Here is a 14,711-nt window from a genome sequence, read left to right as displayed (position 1 = left end):
TGAGCTGTGCAGGGCTTTGCACCCCTGCCAGGGGCTGATCCCCAGGGCTCCCCCCATGCCCACCCAGTGCCACCAGGATGTGGGGCAGGAAACTCATCTTGGTGTTTATTTTCCAGGCAACATCCCCTTGGTGTTTATTTTCCAGGCAACATCCCCTTCCCTTGATCCCTGGGTTGTCCCAGTGCTCTCCTGGCACTGCCAGTGCCAGGGGCAGCCCCTTCCCAGGGGCCAGCATCATGGATTTGGGGCAGGGGGGAGCTCAGGGGCCCAGACACACGACACTGAGCCCAGCAGTGGCTGGTGGTTGTTTTTCTCTGGTTTATTGTCACTGAGGAGCAGCAGTGGTGGCCGAGGGGAGCTGAGCAGTACAACACCACACTCAGGAGGAACGGTATGAAAAGTACAAAAATAAGGAGGCCTATATATAATATCATTGCAGTCAATTGCTAAAAATAAATATTGTAAACACGAGAGAACAACATCAGGTGAATCTACAGCACTGGTTTCTGCCAGCAGCCACACAGTCTTTGGCTTTAGCACTCCCCTGCCCACACTGAGATGCATTTTCTTTGCTTCAGGCCAGAAAGGTTTCAGACTGGCCAGGGATGTCACAAGAGAAAAAATTTTCCTCTCCAAATTACCTTGAGAACAAGAATTGCCTCTTTTTGCCTTCAGTGCCCATTTTTGTGCCAGAGCAAGTGACTGATCTGCCCAAAGCATTTTCCTTGTCTGGAGGGGACTGGGCTGAGGGCTCCCCACCTTCCAGGTTTTGCTGTTGTTGTTACCTTGTACCTCACAGCCCCTGCACGGTGCATTTTCCCACTGTTTTGCACCTCTCCCCTCCCATGCACTTGGACCTTTCACCCCCTTATCTCTCTAACAGCCAGATGCGTTTGGATTGCCTGATAAGGGAGAGCAGGCACCGAGTTATCTCGGGTCAAACTGCAGCTGAGCTGCTGCCAGGCCAGAGATCTGTGCCCCACTGATACCCTCGGGCCACTGAGCACCAGCTTCTCCCTGCCAGCCTTGGGCTCCAGGAAGGGAAGAGGCAAATTCTGCCTGCAAGTCTCAGTAATTTGCTGATTGTGTTTATATAGATCTACATATATTTTAAAAGCCCCATAAAATCCTGTCCAAAGTACCAAGGAGGAGAGATTTGCCAGGGAGGGAAGGGCAGAGACTCTGCTCCCTGCTGCCTGCATGGCCAGAGAACATTCCAGCAGCCCGGGAAAGCAAAGAAAATGCATCCAGATGGGAACAACCAAGCAAAACAAAACCATCCTAAACCCACAAAGCAGCACTTCTCGCTGCAGGGAAGACAAATCAGGCTGAGCAGTCTGTCTGTCTGTCCCCACAGATAATCATTTGCTCTTCCCTTCATATCAGTAATTAGGATTTAATCTTCCCTTCTTCATTTTCAACACATTCACAGAACATCCCGTGGCGATGAGGTTCTGCTCCCAGCTGGGCTGGACACCCAACACCTGCAGGGCTGGTTCCTCCTGGGGAGCCCAGGGAGCACAAACCCCTCCAGGGGCTCCCCAACCCCTCCAGGGGCTCCCCAAACCCCTCCAGGGGCTCCCCAAACCTGTGGCCCTGCACCCACAGGTGTCCTGCAATGCTCTGAACTGGGGACATTCCAGGCCCTGCTTAATTCTGAGTCCAAGCAAAAGCTTTCCAACATTAGGGGAGCCTTGGAGACCCAGGGGGGGATCCCTCTGACCAAGCCCAGCCAAAAATCCTCCAGCACCACCCACAAGGGTGATCCTCCTCAGCCCTGGGGAGCTGCAGCCCCTCCTTCACCCCAGGCAGGTGGGGGGACAGTGGTGACCCTGCTCCAGGCCAGGTATCTCCAATTTCCCTGCTCACATCCCCATCCTTCCCATTCTGCCCCCAGAACTGCTGTGTTCCATAAAATTTCACTCACTGACAGATGAAAACACTGTGGATTTCAGAAGGGGCACAGCTGGCCAAGAGTAAAAACAGCCACTAATGCAACTCTGCACAGTGCAGCAGCTAAAAAGATTTCTGTTTTGATTTTTTTTCAGTAGGCAAAATGCTGGTTTTCTGAGGAAAAAAAAAAAAATCACACAAAACTGCTTGGTACCAGATTAGAGGATTTCTGTATCATCCTTCAAAGATTTATTTGACAGCTTCTAAAACTTCCACTAAACTTGGTTTCTTACATCATTTCTATACACAGGTTTTATTTGTTATAATTGTCTTGAGGCTTATAAAAAAATAAGCATTTCAAATGCCCAAAAGAGTAATTTTCCTTTAAAATTGTGCTACTGAACTTGACCCCCAACACAGAAGAGAGACTTTTGGTAATGAGGTTACCCCAAGCAGTATAAAAATATACATAAAAATAGACAAAAACTCTATCCTCCAATCTGAAGGGCTGTTTGTGGGGTTTATTAGTTATATTTTTTTTTTTGTACATCACTGAAATTTCATTAACTTCTGCTAAATATTTACAGAAAACCCCCCCACCCTCTGTCTGCCTCCTCTCACTGAGGCAGAGACCTGCAGCTTTTAGTTCATCCAGAGTTTTCTGTTGGCAAAAATGGATCCCTGCACTTGGGCCATGGCACACAGGTGATGCTGAGGGCACAGGGGTCCCTGGGGACCTGCAGGGCCCTGGCTTATGTCGTGCCCCCGTGGATGTGACCTTCCAGAGCACAGCTGGGGACAAAACAAAACCTCTCCTAAGGTTAAACCCAGCCTGAAGCCCACAGCATCACCACAGGGCCCTGCTGCTCCTGCACACCCTGGCTTTCTGCTTTCCCTTTTGTCCTGGCGATAAAGTCAGAATGCCCAAACCTCTTGTACAACAGTCCTCAGGTATTTGGGTTTCTTTCTCCAGTCTACCCCAAGAAAATTTTAAATTAAAAAAAAAAAAAAATACACGACAGAAAAAAAAAAAAAAAGAAAATAATTACTCTGTACTCTTCTCTGACAACATGAAAAGGTTAAAACTAAGTGACACAACCCCCCCCCGAGACTATGTACATAAAAAGACATCAGATCTCTTAAAACATAAATATACAGTGTATAAATCCAGGTGCCACCTAAAGGCTGCAGCCGCAGAACTATTTCACAGACACAAAGCAAACCAGACTGTCCACGCCAAGGGCAGACACGGCCACGGGTCTGGGGCTGGCCAGGGGGAGGCAGAACCCCGTGGCAGCAGCTCCTGGAGCCCACACATGCACCAGGGAAGGGGTGGTGGTGGTGCCCGGGGGTGAAACACGACCCTACACACGCCACGTTCCTACACGCTGCTCAGGGTGGGGGTGAGAGGTCAGGAAATGGGATCAGAGCCCGAGTCCCCAATTATTTCCAGGCACGTGCTCTGCTGGGGCTGCTCAGGGGCTCCTGCAGCCCCCCCAGGATTGCTCACCAAGGGAGGTACGTGGCACCCCCAGCGCAGCACCCGGTGCTTTGAGAGTTACCATGACTTTCATGGAAATAATACAGCCTTGATCAGGGTAAAAGACTAGTGGAGGTCTTTAGCCCAATCTTAGAGGTTTGCTTCTACAGCACGGACAGCTACGGCTCCGACACACATAAATAGGTTCTGTTAAAGTGACAATGCAGTGTCTGAATTATCCAAGTGTTATCCCTACTGCTGCTAGGGGAGGGCCAGTGGTCGGGGGTGTGACGGAGGTGGGACAGCTCCAGCTCCACCTGGAAATGCAGGGAGAAGCCAAAAGACACTGTGAGCTTTACTCGACAGCTGGTTTTATGGCATGCAAGGGAACTCCTACGACAACACTTGGTACAGAGCCCACGGCGGCTCCGGTCCCACCGCGGTGCCTCGGAGAACGAGTAAAGCTACGAGTCTGCTCGGAGGGGAGGGGGCGTGTGAGTGTGTGCAGGGGGAGGGAGGGGTTGGGTGAGGAAACGTCCTTGTTCTGCTGAAACCAAGCTCTTGGGCAAACCTGCTTCCCTCTACCGCTGGCCGGCCTCGCGGATGCGGCAGGCCACGGCCGTGATCAGCGCGGCGCCTTTGCCGCTGCCGTCCTCCGACTGCAGGAAGGTCACTTCACACTTGGGGGACAGCTCCCTCACTGTCTCCTGCAAGACCGTGGAGAAGCTGCGGGGCAAAGAGAGGGAGAGGTTCTGAACTGACCAGCCACGGGGTGAAAGTGTCAGTCCCAAGCCCTGATCTGCCTTCACAGAGACTGGGAGAGCAACGCAGACCCCGAGGGGATGGATGGATGGATGGATGATTGGAGGGATGGAGGGATGGATGGATGGATGGAGACAGAGTTGCCAGGGATGAAGCTTAGAAAGCCCAAGTGTCCACACTTCAGCCCAAGCACAACACAACCGTGCTGTGCCTTCACTCAGGACTAAACCCAGCCCCTTCTCGAGGCCCACCAAGCCCTGGGAGCACTAATGAGCCTCAACAGCCCTGACCAGCCCCACCTGGGGGGAGTTTTCAGTGCCTCCCTTTGCCCATGGACTCCTGAGCCCTGTTTAAGCTCAGCCCAGTGCCTTAGTCCCTGTCTGAAGCTCCAGTGCCCAGCAGCACCAGCCAGCCAGCTCTGGCATGGGCAAGTTTTTGTGTGGCCGTGAACTTCCATGACCCAGCTCATTGCTGGTTAGAGCTGCCTCATCCCCACGACCTGGAGCCCTGGCTGAACCTGGTCACCAGGTCTGGGTCAGGCCCAGTGGGACTGGAGCAGCCCCTGTCCTTAAGGGAGCAGCTGACTCCTGCTGGGCCTCAAGTTTGTGTCAGCGAGCTGCTGGCAGCCCTCGATCCCCCAAAACACCCCAAATCCTCCCCCATTACCCCCTGAACCTTCCCCCCGAGCCCCCCAGCTGCCCAAGGAGCCCAACCAGAGGCACTCACTGAGGGTGCAGCTTGTAGAGCGTCCCGTCCACGCCGACAGTGATTTTGAGGAAGTCCAGGCCGCGGTTCTCGCGGATCTTGTCCACCACGGCGGCCATGCCGGCGCCGCAGAGCTGGGCCGCGCGCCGCGCCACCACGGCGCACACCTCCTTGACGATGATGCTGTCGTCGCACGTGGACTCCAGGCCCAGGTGCTGCAGGATGGAGCGCACCTGCAGCAGGGCCAGGCAGTCGCTGGGGGGACACGGCGGGGGCAGCGTTAGGGACGTGAGGCCTCCTCTTCCTCATCTACGGCCTGCCCGGCCCGGGCACTCGTGGCAGTGCCACAAGGAGTGTTCAGTTCTCACCTACAGCCCCCCTCAACCTCAGCTTTCAGACCTGGACGTGGCCTGCTGTCACATCCTAATCAGGGAGGCTGTTTCAGGACAAAGCCAGCGGAGTGTGACACCCCTGCAACCCGCGGGGTGTCCCCCACCCGCTCCGTGCCCAGGGCAGAGGATCAAGAGCCATCTGTGCTGCCAGCCCCAGCCAGCCTCCTTGTCTCTGCCACATCCACGTGGCCTCTGCTGATTTATCCCTGTGGCACCATCCTGCATCACCCTGGCTCCACACCAAGCACGTGGAACTTCTCCCACCAGCCCTGGGGGCATGTCCCCCAAATTCCACTCCTGCTCTGACTGGCAGCTGGTGCTCACTCCCTGTTGGAGCTCACCTCTCTATCTGGGACAGGAACTTGGTCTCAAAGATCCCTCTGGTCTTCAGCCTCTCCGAGATCCGTCCCCGGAAGAGCAGCCCTTTCTTGGTGAAGTCCATCAGGATGTTGCGGACGATTTCCCCCAGGTACATCCCACTGATCATCTTCTCATACCTGGGCAGGAGAGGACGAGGCCGGACATCAGCACAGGAAGGGACACTGGGGCTGGGTGGGGATTCCAGCTCTGCCAGGTGCCCTGAGTACACGCCCAGCAGCACGGCCCCCACCCACGGGCAGGGGACAAGGGACACCTCGGTGTCCTGCCCATCATCCCCTGGATGCACCAAGGGGCTGCTGGGGCAGAGCTGCTCCTGCACCCTCAGCCCCATTGGGGTCCCTTCCAGCCCCCCAAAGCCAGCACCCACCTCTGCTTGCCAGGGTTGAGGGACAGCTCATCCACTGCCACGTCGAACTCCGTCCGAATGTCATCCAGGCAGCCGCTGTCCCCGAAGGCCCCCCACTCCATGTTGACACACATCCTGCCCTCGTCCCCTTCCACCAGCTCCACGTTCCTCATCTCCTCCATGTAGCAGGCGTTGCTGCCCGTGCCTGTGGGGAGCAGCGGGATCAGAGGGACACCTGGGACACCTCCTGTGCCCCCCAGGGCAGGGCAGGGCAGGGGTGGCAGCACGGAGCTCCACAAGGAGCGTTCAGTTCTCACCGACAATCAGCCCAACTTCGCAGTAGGGATCCTCGTACCCACAGGTCATCATGGTGCCAACGGTGTCATTGACCACTGCCACCACGTCCAGGTCGAATTCCTGCAGAGGGATTGCATGAGTTATTCCTGGAGGGCTTGGAATTCCTGCTGAGTCTGCTCCCATGGCTGGGGAAGGAGCCGGCTGGCTGGTGAGTGCGGCAGGCAGTGTCACAGAATCATGGAATGGTCTGGGAAGGGCCTTAAAGCCCATCCCATTCTCCCCCTGCCGTGGCAGGGACGCCTCCCACTGTCCCAGGCTGCTCCAAGCCCTGTCCAGCCTGGCCTTGAGCACTGCCAGGGATCCAGGGGCTGGATCTGGGCACCCTGTGCCCTCAATGCCCTCACAGGGAGGAATTTCTTCCTAACATCCAACCTAAATCTCTCCTCTTTTATTTTAAAACTGTTCTCCCTTGTCCTCCATGACCATCCACCTCCACAGACACAGAGGTACCCCAGGTGGGGACCTCCCCCAGCCCCACCTGCCTGCAGGTAGAGCTCAGAGCTCAGACACCTGCAGCTGGGTCAGCCCTGCCAGGAGCAGCCCGTGGGCAGGAGCTCGGGGTGGTCTGTGCTGAGGAAACCAGCCGGTGTCTCCTGAGCTCAGGACCAGACAAGTCTGCTCCAGCCCTGGCCAGGAGCCAGCCCATAGCTCCAGGGTCTGAAAATCCAACCTCAAGTGATGAGTAAGGGCGGCTGTGAAAATTCCGACACTCATTACGCTGAGCTCAGCCCAGTAATTTGTTTTACAGGCCAATTAACGATGCTGAAGAGAGCCAGGATGTGGGAGCAGCCTCTGGCTTCTCCCAGCCCTGTGGCTGCTCACCTCTCTCCTGTGAATGGCCTCCTTCAGCAGCCCCACCACGTCCTCTCCCTCGCAGCCCGTCGCCTTGAAACCTTTTGTCCACTTCAGGAGAATTCCCTGTGGTGGGAAAAAGCCCCCAGTGAGTCTCCTGAGCAGCAGGTGGGAGGCACAGCCAGGGGTGCTGCCAGGAGGGTGGGGTTACCTCGTCCAGGTTGTTCTGCTGGCAGGGGAAGGAGAAGGTGAATCCCAGCGGGAGCGACACGCCCTTCATGCCCATGTACTCCAGGAAGTCAGAGATGCAGTGGACAATGTGGTCAAAGAGCTGGACAAGCAAAGCCAAAGGGAAGAGTTACCACCACAGCCAGAGCCCAGCTGGAAGCCAAATTTCTGGGGGTTCTGTCCATTCCCAGGCCTGCTGGAATGTTTAAATCACTCCCAGGACTTTGAATGGAGAAGGACGTGGCTCAGCTGCACTGTGGGAGGTGAGCAACCCCAAAAAGCTCAGTTCACTCTCTTCCCCACCCACAGCGTGGCCAAATCCCTGCATTATCTCCACCTCACAGGTCCCTGGAGGGGTGGGGGCCAGCAGGGAGGTGACACAGGAATCCAGTCCCTCTGCAAGGGATCCCCAGGGCCCTCCAGCCCAGTCTGCTGGAGGTACTCCCAGTCCCCAGGCACTGCCTGGAGTGCTTTGCAAAACTCTTTCCAAACATGTCTCACTGCTTGTGTTATGGTTTCCCTATCTGGGAAACGGGGATGATGCTTATCTGCCCTTGTGGAGCGTGTGGGATTAGGGGAGGCTCACTCACGCCTGGGAATAACACCTAAAAACCAGACTCCAGCTTCCCAAACTCCAGAGCCCTGGGCACAGCTCACTGCTCTAAGGGCAGGACAGCACCAGCCCTCCCCACCGCTGGTTTCGCTCCCTGGAAAGGCAAAACCAGCTCTGTGGTCAGCCCTGCTCCAGCCAGCCCCTTTCCCCTCTCAGTCTGCCCAGGCTGACCTCCTCCCCCGTGCCCTGCATGATCTCCACGGGGATGGAGTAGATCTTGTTGTGCATCTCCACGCCGCGCCGCATGCCGTTCCTGACGCGCACCAGCAGCACGCGGAAGTTGGTTCCTCCCAGGTCCAGGGCGAGGAAATCTCCCTTTTCTGCAAGCCAAGAGAGGATCATCAGCAGAGATCCCAGCACGGAGCAGACATGGAGCTGCTCTCCTCCAGGGAGAGGGATGGGAACGGAGACATGGCTGGGGATAGGCAGGAACAGGGCTGCGGGTTCCTGAGGATGGAGAGGTTTGCTCCAGACTCAGGGTGACGAAGAGGCTTCAAATCATAAACCTGAGTTGGAAGGGACCCACAAGGATCACTGAAGTCCAGCTCCTGGCCCTGCACAAGCTTCAAGCCAAGGTCAGGCACTGGCCCAAGCCATAGGAAGAACCAGGAGCACAGCCCAGGGTGAGGATGAGGGTGGAGAGAATCCTGTGGCAGGATTTGTGGCCATGCAGAGCAAGGCTTTGTGCTAAGTCAGGTGCAGAACGTCCCAGAGGCTCAGTGCTCTGCCCAGGACCAAACTGGAGGTTTGTGCCACTCCCACCACAAAGAGGAACTGGCCATAGCAAAGGATCCAGCCCCTCCCAAGGATGCAGGACATCCACGGGCTCACACACTGGGGTTTTACACAGGACACGTCACCTGTTCCATCGGGAGTGGAGCACACGTAGGTGGGCAGCATTTTCACCGTCGCCTCCTCGTGCGTCTCCTTGCCCAGCCCTTTCTCCATCTCTATCCTCATCCTTTCCTTCACCTCCAGCAGCTGCTCGTGGCTCAGCTTGAGGGGCTCCAGGATCTTCTGGCGGGCCTGGTGCTGTGCAGCCAGCCTGTAGGCCACGGCTGTCACCATGGCCGCCCCTTTGCCGCTGCCGTCCTCGGAGCGGATGAAGCGGATCTCGCAGTCCGGCAGCAGCTTCCGCACGGTCTTGTGGAGGCGTCGGGCAAAGCTGGGGAGGAGGAGGAGAGGGCAGCTCAGCGTGACCCTCTGGGGACCCCCTGGGATCCAAACGAGGGGCCCGAGGGGATATTTGGAGGAGCTTCTCTTGTGCCAAGCTGTGCGCACTGCTGGCAGCAGCAGATCCCTCTCTGGCCCTGTCCCCAGCACCCTCAGATCCCTGTCCCTGTCCCCAGATCCCTGTCCTTGTCCCCAGATCCCTGTCCCTGTCCCTGGCACCCCCAGACGCCTGTTCCTGTCCCCACCACTCCCAGATCCCTGTCTCTATCCCCAGCCCCTGCTGTCCCCGGCCCTATTCCTGTCCCTGTCCCCATCCCACCTTGTCCCTGTCCCTGTCCCCAGCCCCTTATCCCCATCCCATCCCATCCCATCCCTCACTCACTGCGGGTGTTTCTTGTACACAGAGCCATCCACGCCCACGGTGGAGCGCAGCCTGTCCCTGCCCTTGTTGTCCCTGTCCCCATCCCCATACCTGTCCCCATCCCATCCCATCCCTCACTCACTGTGGGTGTTTCTTGTACACAGAGCCATCCACGCCCACGGTGGAGCGCAGCCTGTCGCCGCCCTTGTCCCTGTCCCTGTCCCCATCCCCAGATCCCCATCCCTGTCCCCATCCCCATACCTGTCCCCATCCCATCCCATCCCTCACTCACTGTGGGTGTTTCTTGTACACAGAGCCATCCACACCCACGGCGGAGCGCAGCCTGTCACTGCCCTTGTTGTCCCTGTCCCTGTCCCCATCCCTGTCCCCAGATCCCCATCCCATCCCATCCCTCACTCACTGCGGGTGTTTCTTGTACACGGAGCCATCCACGCCCACGGTGGAGCGCAGCCTGTCGCCGCCCTTGTTGTCGCGGAGGCGGCGCAGCACGGCGGCCAGCGTGGCCCCGCAGAGCGCGGCCGAGCGCGTCGACACGATCTGGCAGATGCGCAGCGTGGCCACGCAGTCCTCGTGCGACGGCTCCAGCCCCAGCTTGCTCAGGATCTCGTGGGCTTTCTGCAGCCCCTCCTTCTCCCTGCAAGGACAAAAGGGGGTTCGTGCCTGGGAGATTTTTTTTTGCTGGGTTCTGGCCCGGGTTGGCTCGGTGCTGGTCCATCCAAGGCTGGGAGCCAGGAAACCCCTGGATCTTACTCACTTCTCAATGGCAGAGACGAATCTGGTCTCAAAGTGGCCCGTGGTGAGCAGATCTGGCGTGAGCCTTCCCCCAAAGAGCAGCCCTTCCTTGGCCATCTTCACCAGGATGAGCCTGACCAGCTCCCCCATGTACATCCCGCTGATCATCTTCTCAAACCTGCCCGTGGGGAGGCATGGGGTGGAATCAGGGAATGGTTTGGGCTGGAAAAGCCCTCCAAGGTGGTCAAGTCCAGCCATTCCCCAGCTCTGCCAAAGTCACTGCTAACCCCAAGTGCCACATCCACAGAGCTGTTAAATCCCTCTGAGATGGTGACACCACCACTGCCCTGGGCAGCCCGTGCCACATCTGACCACCCTTTCAGGGCAGAAATCTTCCCAAATATCCAACCTCTCTTCTCTCTCCATAATCTCCCCCCGAGCCTCCTTTTCTCCAGGCTAAACAATGTGTGTGTTTGGCTGTGTGTGTGCCACAAGGTGGCCACAGGCTGACCTGAAAACCCCTTGGCAGCCTCCCATCCCAAACAGAATCTAGGTAATCTCTTCCCAGAGCAGTTTATCCCATCACTGAGAATATGGGGCCATGTAGACACGACCATCATCCTGCAAAGAGAACTCATGGCCACCTGAAGGGGCTCAGTCAGTTTGCAGGGACCCCCAGGTCACCCCCAGGCCACAGCAGCCCTGTGGGGAATGGGAGATCTGTAGGACTGTGGATTTTAGGTGAGGGTGTCTGCCTGGGCTGGTGGGGGACTTTGCTGGCCAGGAAGGGAACAGGAATCATTCACAGGAGGGGACACAGGGGCAGCAAGTGGGACAGACAGCCCTGGTTTGGGACAGACCTGGTCTGGGACACAAACCCAGGTTTGGGACATAACCCTGCTTTAGGACAGCCCTGTTTTAGGACACAGCCCTGGTTTGGGACACAGCCCCTGCTTTGGGACACAGCCCCTCTCTGCACCGGTGGCAGAGGACACGGTGACCCAGTTAGCTGGGCTGACCTCCCCAGTCCCAGTAACTGTGGGAGGATGGACAATGCTGAGCAAACCACGAGCCCGAGCCAAGAATCTGCTCACAATTGTTTGCCAGGGTTGAGCGAGCCCATGTCGATCTCGCGGTCGAACTCGGTGCGGATGTCGTTGAGCACCCCGTCGTCACCAAAGGCCCCCCACTCCATGTTGATGCACATCCTGCCCTCATCCCCTTCCACCAGGTCGATGTGCCTCATCTCCTCCATGTAGCAGGCGTTGGTACCAGTTCCTGGGCCAAGCACGGGCACAGGGTGAGCGAGGACACTGCTTTTCCTCATTCCCATTGTTCCCCGTACCCATTGTTCCCCATTCCCATTATTCCTTATTCCCACTGTTCCCCATTCCCATTATTCCTCATTCCCATTATTCCCACTTTCCCTTTGGCCACAGCCCAACACACCAAAGAAAGCAAAGAACCAAGCAAACAAACTCTGGACAATGCTGGTTTTCCAGCACTGGTATCCCCCTCTCTTTTTTCCCCCCAACACCCCAAGGCCTGCAAGAAGCAGGATCTCCCTCTGGCTGTGCTGGAGCCCAGGAAACAGCCCCAGGACATCATCCCCCTTGCTGCAGCTCACCAACAATGAGGCCAACTTCACAGTTGTGGTCATCGTAGCCACAGGTCATCATGGTGCCCACGGTGTCATTCACCACGGCCACGATGTCGATGTCGAAGTCCTGACGCGGTAGAAACAAGACAGGCTGACCCCACAGAGACAAAACTGACCAAAACACCTCCACAGAGCCAAGGTGTCCTGGCCAGGACCCGTGTGCCCCCAGCCCAGCCCCTTACCCCTCTTTTCTTGATGGACTTGCGCAGCAGGGACACCACGTCCCTCCCCTCCACGCTGCTGCACTTGAACCCCTTCGTCCACGTCACGAGGATGCTCTGCAGGGGAACAGCAAGAAGGAAGCTTGAGGTGACACCTGGCTCCTGGCACGGGGGGCATGTGGCCCTGCAGGGGGGGAGCCCCCCGTTATCAGCTCAGCAGCTGCGCCATCAGCCGCAGCTTCCGTGTCAGATAAAGTTTATGGCCACCAAACAAAACACGTGAGCTGCTCGTTGCTGCCCCGGCAGCAGGAACGTGCTTCCCATGACCAGGTTTGATTGAGCCCTGCAGCAAAACTTGTTCAGGAGCCCAAGGAATGCTCCTTGACCCATCCCTGAGGGGTGGATGGCTGGCTGTGCCTATGGAATGCTCCCTGACCCAGCCCTATGGGGTGAGAGGCTCATTGTGCCTTTGGAATGCTCCTTGACCCAGCCCTGTGGGGCAGGGGGCTCACTGTACCTGTGGAATGATCCCTGAGCCATCCCTGTGGGGTGGGGGGCTCACTGTACCTGTGGAATGATCCCTGAGCCATCCCTGACCTATGGAATGATCCCTGAGCCATCCCTGTGGGGTGGGGGGCTCGCAGCCCCCTGTGGCCAGAGGCACCTGGCTGGGGGATGAGCTGAGCCCTGGGGGAAGGAAAAGGACTCAATTTCAAATTTCAAGATTTGGAATCTCCAACCCTCTGGGCACAGCCTTTAGGGAGGCAGACACCCGCCCTGCCTTAGAGCTGGGGAAACTGAGGCACTGAGCATCGTGGCGTTCTCCCCAGCCCCGAGTCTGCAGGAGGAGAGTGCTAATCCCTCCCGGAGCCGCTGGGGCTCCACTGAGCACCGGGAGGACGTGCAGGGGCTGCTGTGCTCCATGGAGCCAGCCCCTGTCCTTCCCAGGGGGGAGAAGAGAGCCAGCATCACCCCCTGCCCTTCCCGGGGGGGAAAAAGGGGCAGGGACAGCCAGCATCACCCCCAGCCCCTGCCCCTGCCCATTCCAGGGTGGGGGGAAAACAGCATCACCCCCAGCCCCTGCAGATCCTGGGGGAAATAAGAGCAGGGAGGAAATAAGAGCAGGGAGAGCCAGCATCACCCCCTGCCCCTGCAGATCCTGGGGGGACAAAGGGACAAGGACAGACAGCATTACCCCAGCCCCTGCCCATCCTGGGGGGAAATAAGGGCAGGGAGAGCCAGCACCACCCCTCAGCAGCAGGGCCCACGTGCCTGGCTGGGCTCGGGGATGTTTGGTCTCCCAGCAAGGTCACAGCTCAGAGCTGACAGTGACAGTGACAGCCATCGGTGCCCGGGGCTGGCAGAGGGGACAGGACAGGACAGGGGGAGTGTGATTCTCAGGGTGGGATGCTCAGGGGGGTGGGATGCTCAGGGTGGGATGCTTAGGGGGGTCGGATGCTCAGGGCTGGGATGCTCAGGGCTGGGATGCTCAGGGCTGGGATGCTCAGGGTGGGATGCTCAGGGTGAGATGCTCAGGGGGGTGGGATGCTCAGGGCTGGGATGCTCAGGGCTGGGATGCTCAGAGGGGTGGGATGCTCAGGGTGGGATGCTCAGGGCTGGGATGCTCAGAGGGGTGGGATGGTCAGGGCTGGGATGCTCAGCATGTCTGGCTGCAGCTCTGGTGAAAAAGCTGCTCTCTATGGAGGCATCCCATGGAAACATCACCCCCCAGAGCCCTGCAGCTCCCAGGACACAGCCCTGGCTCTGCCAGCACCACGCCCTGCTGGCACACACAGCGACCCTGGGACACAGGACCTTGCCAAAGGTCACAGAGGGGTGGTGGCTGAAAACTCTGAAGATAAATTAGGGGAAATCCAGAAACCCAGGATTGCCCAGAGCAGCTGTGGCTGCCCCTGCATCCCTGGAAGTGTCCAAGGCCAGGCTGGACAGGGCTTGGAGCAGCCTGGGACACTGGAATGTGACCCTGCTCTGAACTCTGAGTGGTCCTTAAGGTCCCTTTCCTCTATGAAAACCTGGCCAGATGTGTTTAAAACAGGAGCTCCATCACCACTTATTGTCATCAAACAGCTTTTAAAAAGGCTGTCTGGCACATATCCTTAGCAGGCATTGATTTCCTTTTAAACTGGGTGTCAGTAGTGTGTTTGGAGGAGATGACAAGCAACAGGGTTATTGGAAGTGATGCCAAGCTCTGCATTCCCTGAAGGAATGTTCCATCCTCTGTGTCCCTGACCCTGCAGCCCCTGAGCCATCACACCAACAAAAAATACTCACAAAAATAAAAGGACAGTCCTATTCCTGAGCTCCTGTCACCCAGAAATGGCTTTACAGGGATGAGAGATGCGGCACTTCAGGAAAGGTCAGGTAACCCAAAATCAACGAGCCTAATTAACAGCCTGAGCTGAAATTGGTGTGGAACCCACAGGGAGAGCTCAGCCCCTCACCCACCTCATCCAGCTTGGTCTGGTGGCACGGGAAGGAGAAGGTGAAGCCAAGGGGGAGCTTCTTGTCTTTGATTTGCAGCTTGTCCAGGAAGTTGGCCAAACACTCGGCAATGTGGTCGAAAAGCTGGAAAAAAAGGTAAAGAGTGAAAAACAACCCCTACTCCGAGGGCTTCACAGCAGGCTCCCCTGGGC

At 57.4% G+C, this 14,711-nt stretch overlaps 1 protein-coding gene across 2 annotated transcripts in view; it reads right to left on the bottom strand.

Moving 5' to 3' along the window:
- Positions 1–298: 298 nt before the first annotated feature.
- Positions 299–14,711, bottom strand: part of LOC121359742 (hexokinase-2) — a 28,100-nt gene continuing 13,687 nt past the window's right edge. The window contains exons 4-18 of one of the 2 annotated variants that reach the window (XM_041478906.1): positions 14,524–14,643; positions 12,079–12,174; positions 11,864–11,963; positions 11,331–11,514; positions 10,259–10,414; positions 9,905–10,138; positions 8,810–9,114; positions 8,121–8,269; positions 7,320–7,439; positions 7,139–7,234; positions 6,277–6,376; positions 5,981–6,164; positions 5,574–5,729; positions 4,862–5,095; positions 299–4,099 (exon numbers count right to left, since the gene is read on the bottom strand). In XM_041478906.1, the coding sequence (XP_041334840.1) occupies positions 3,955–4,099; positions 4,862–5,095; positions 5,574–5,729; positions 5,981–6,164; positions 6,277–6,376; positions 7,139–7,234; positions 7,320–7,439; positions 8,121–8,269; positions 8,810–9,114; positions 9,905–10,138; positions 10,259–10,414; positions 11,331–11,514; positions 11,864–11,963; positions 12,079–12,174; positions 14,524–14,643 (2,379 nt within the window). In that variant the 3' untranslated portion in view covers positions 299–3,954. Of the gene's footprint in view, positions 4,100–4,861; positions 5,096–5,573; positions 5,730–5,980; positions 6,165–6,276; positions 6,377–7,138; positions 7,235–7,319; positions 7,440–8,120; positions 8,270–8,809; positions 9,115–9,625; positions 9,694–9,904; positions 10,139–10,258; positions 10,415–11,330; positions 11,515–11,863; positions 11,964–12,078; positions 12,175–14,523; positions 14,644–14,711 lie in introns of those variants that run through there. The other variant, XM_041478916.1, reaches the window with a different exon arrangement.

The sequence above is a fragment of the Pyrgilauda ruficollis genome, unplaced genomic scaffold, assembly GCF_017590135.1.
Source record: "Pyrgilauda ruficollis isolate IOZ18807 unplaced genomic scaffold, ASM1759013v1 scaffold113, whole genome shotgun sequence".
Lineage (NCBI taxonomy): Eukaryota > Metazoa > Chordata > Aves > Passeriformes > Passeridae > Pyrgilauda > Pyrgilauda ruficollis.
Note: the sequence above shows the minus strand (reverse complement) of the source record. Positions and strands in the feature narration are given on the sequence as shown.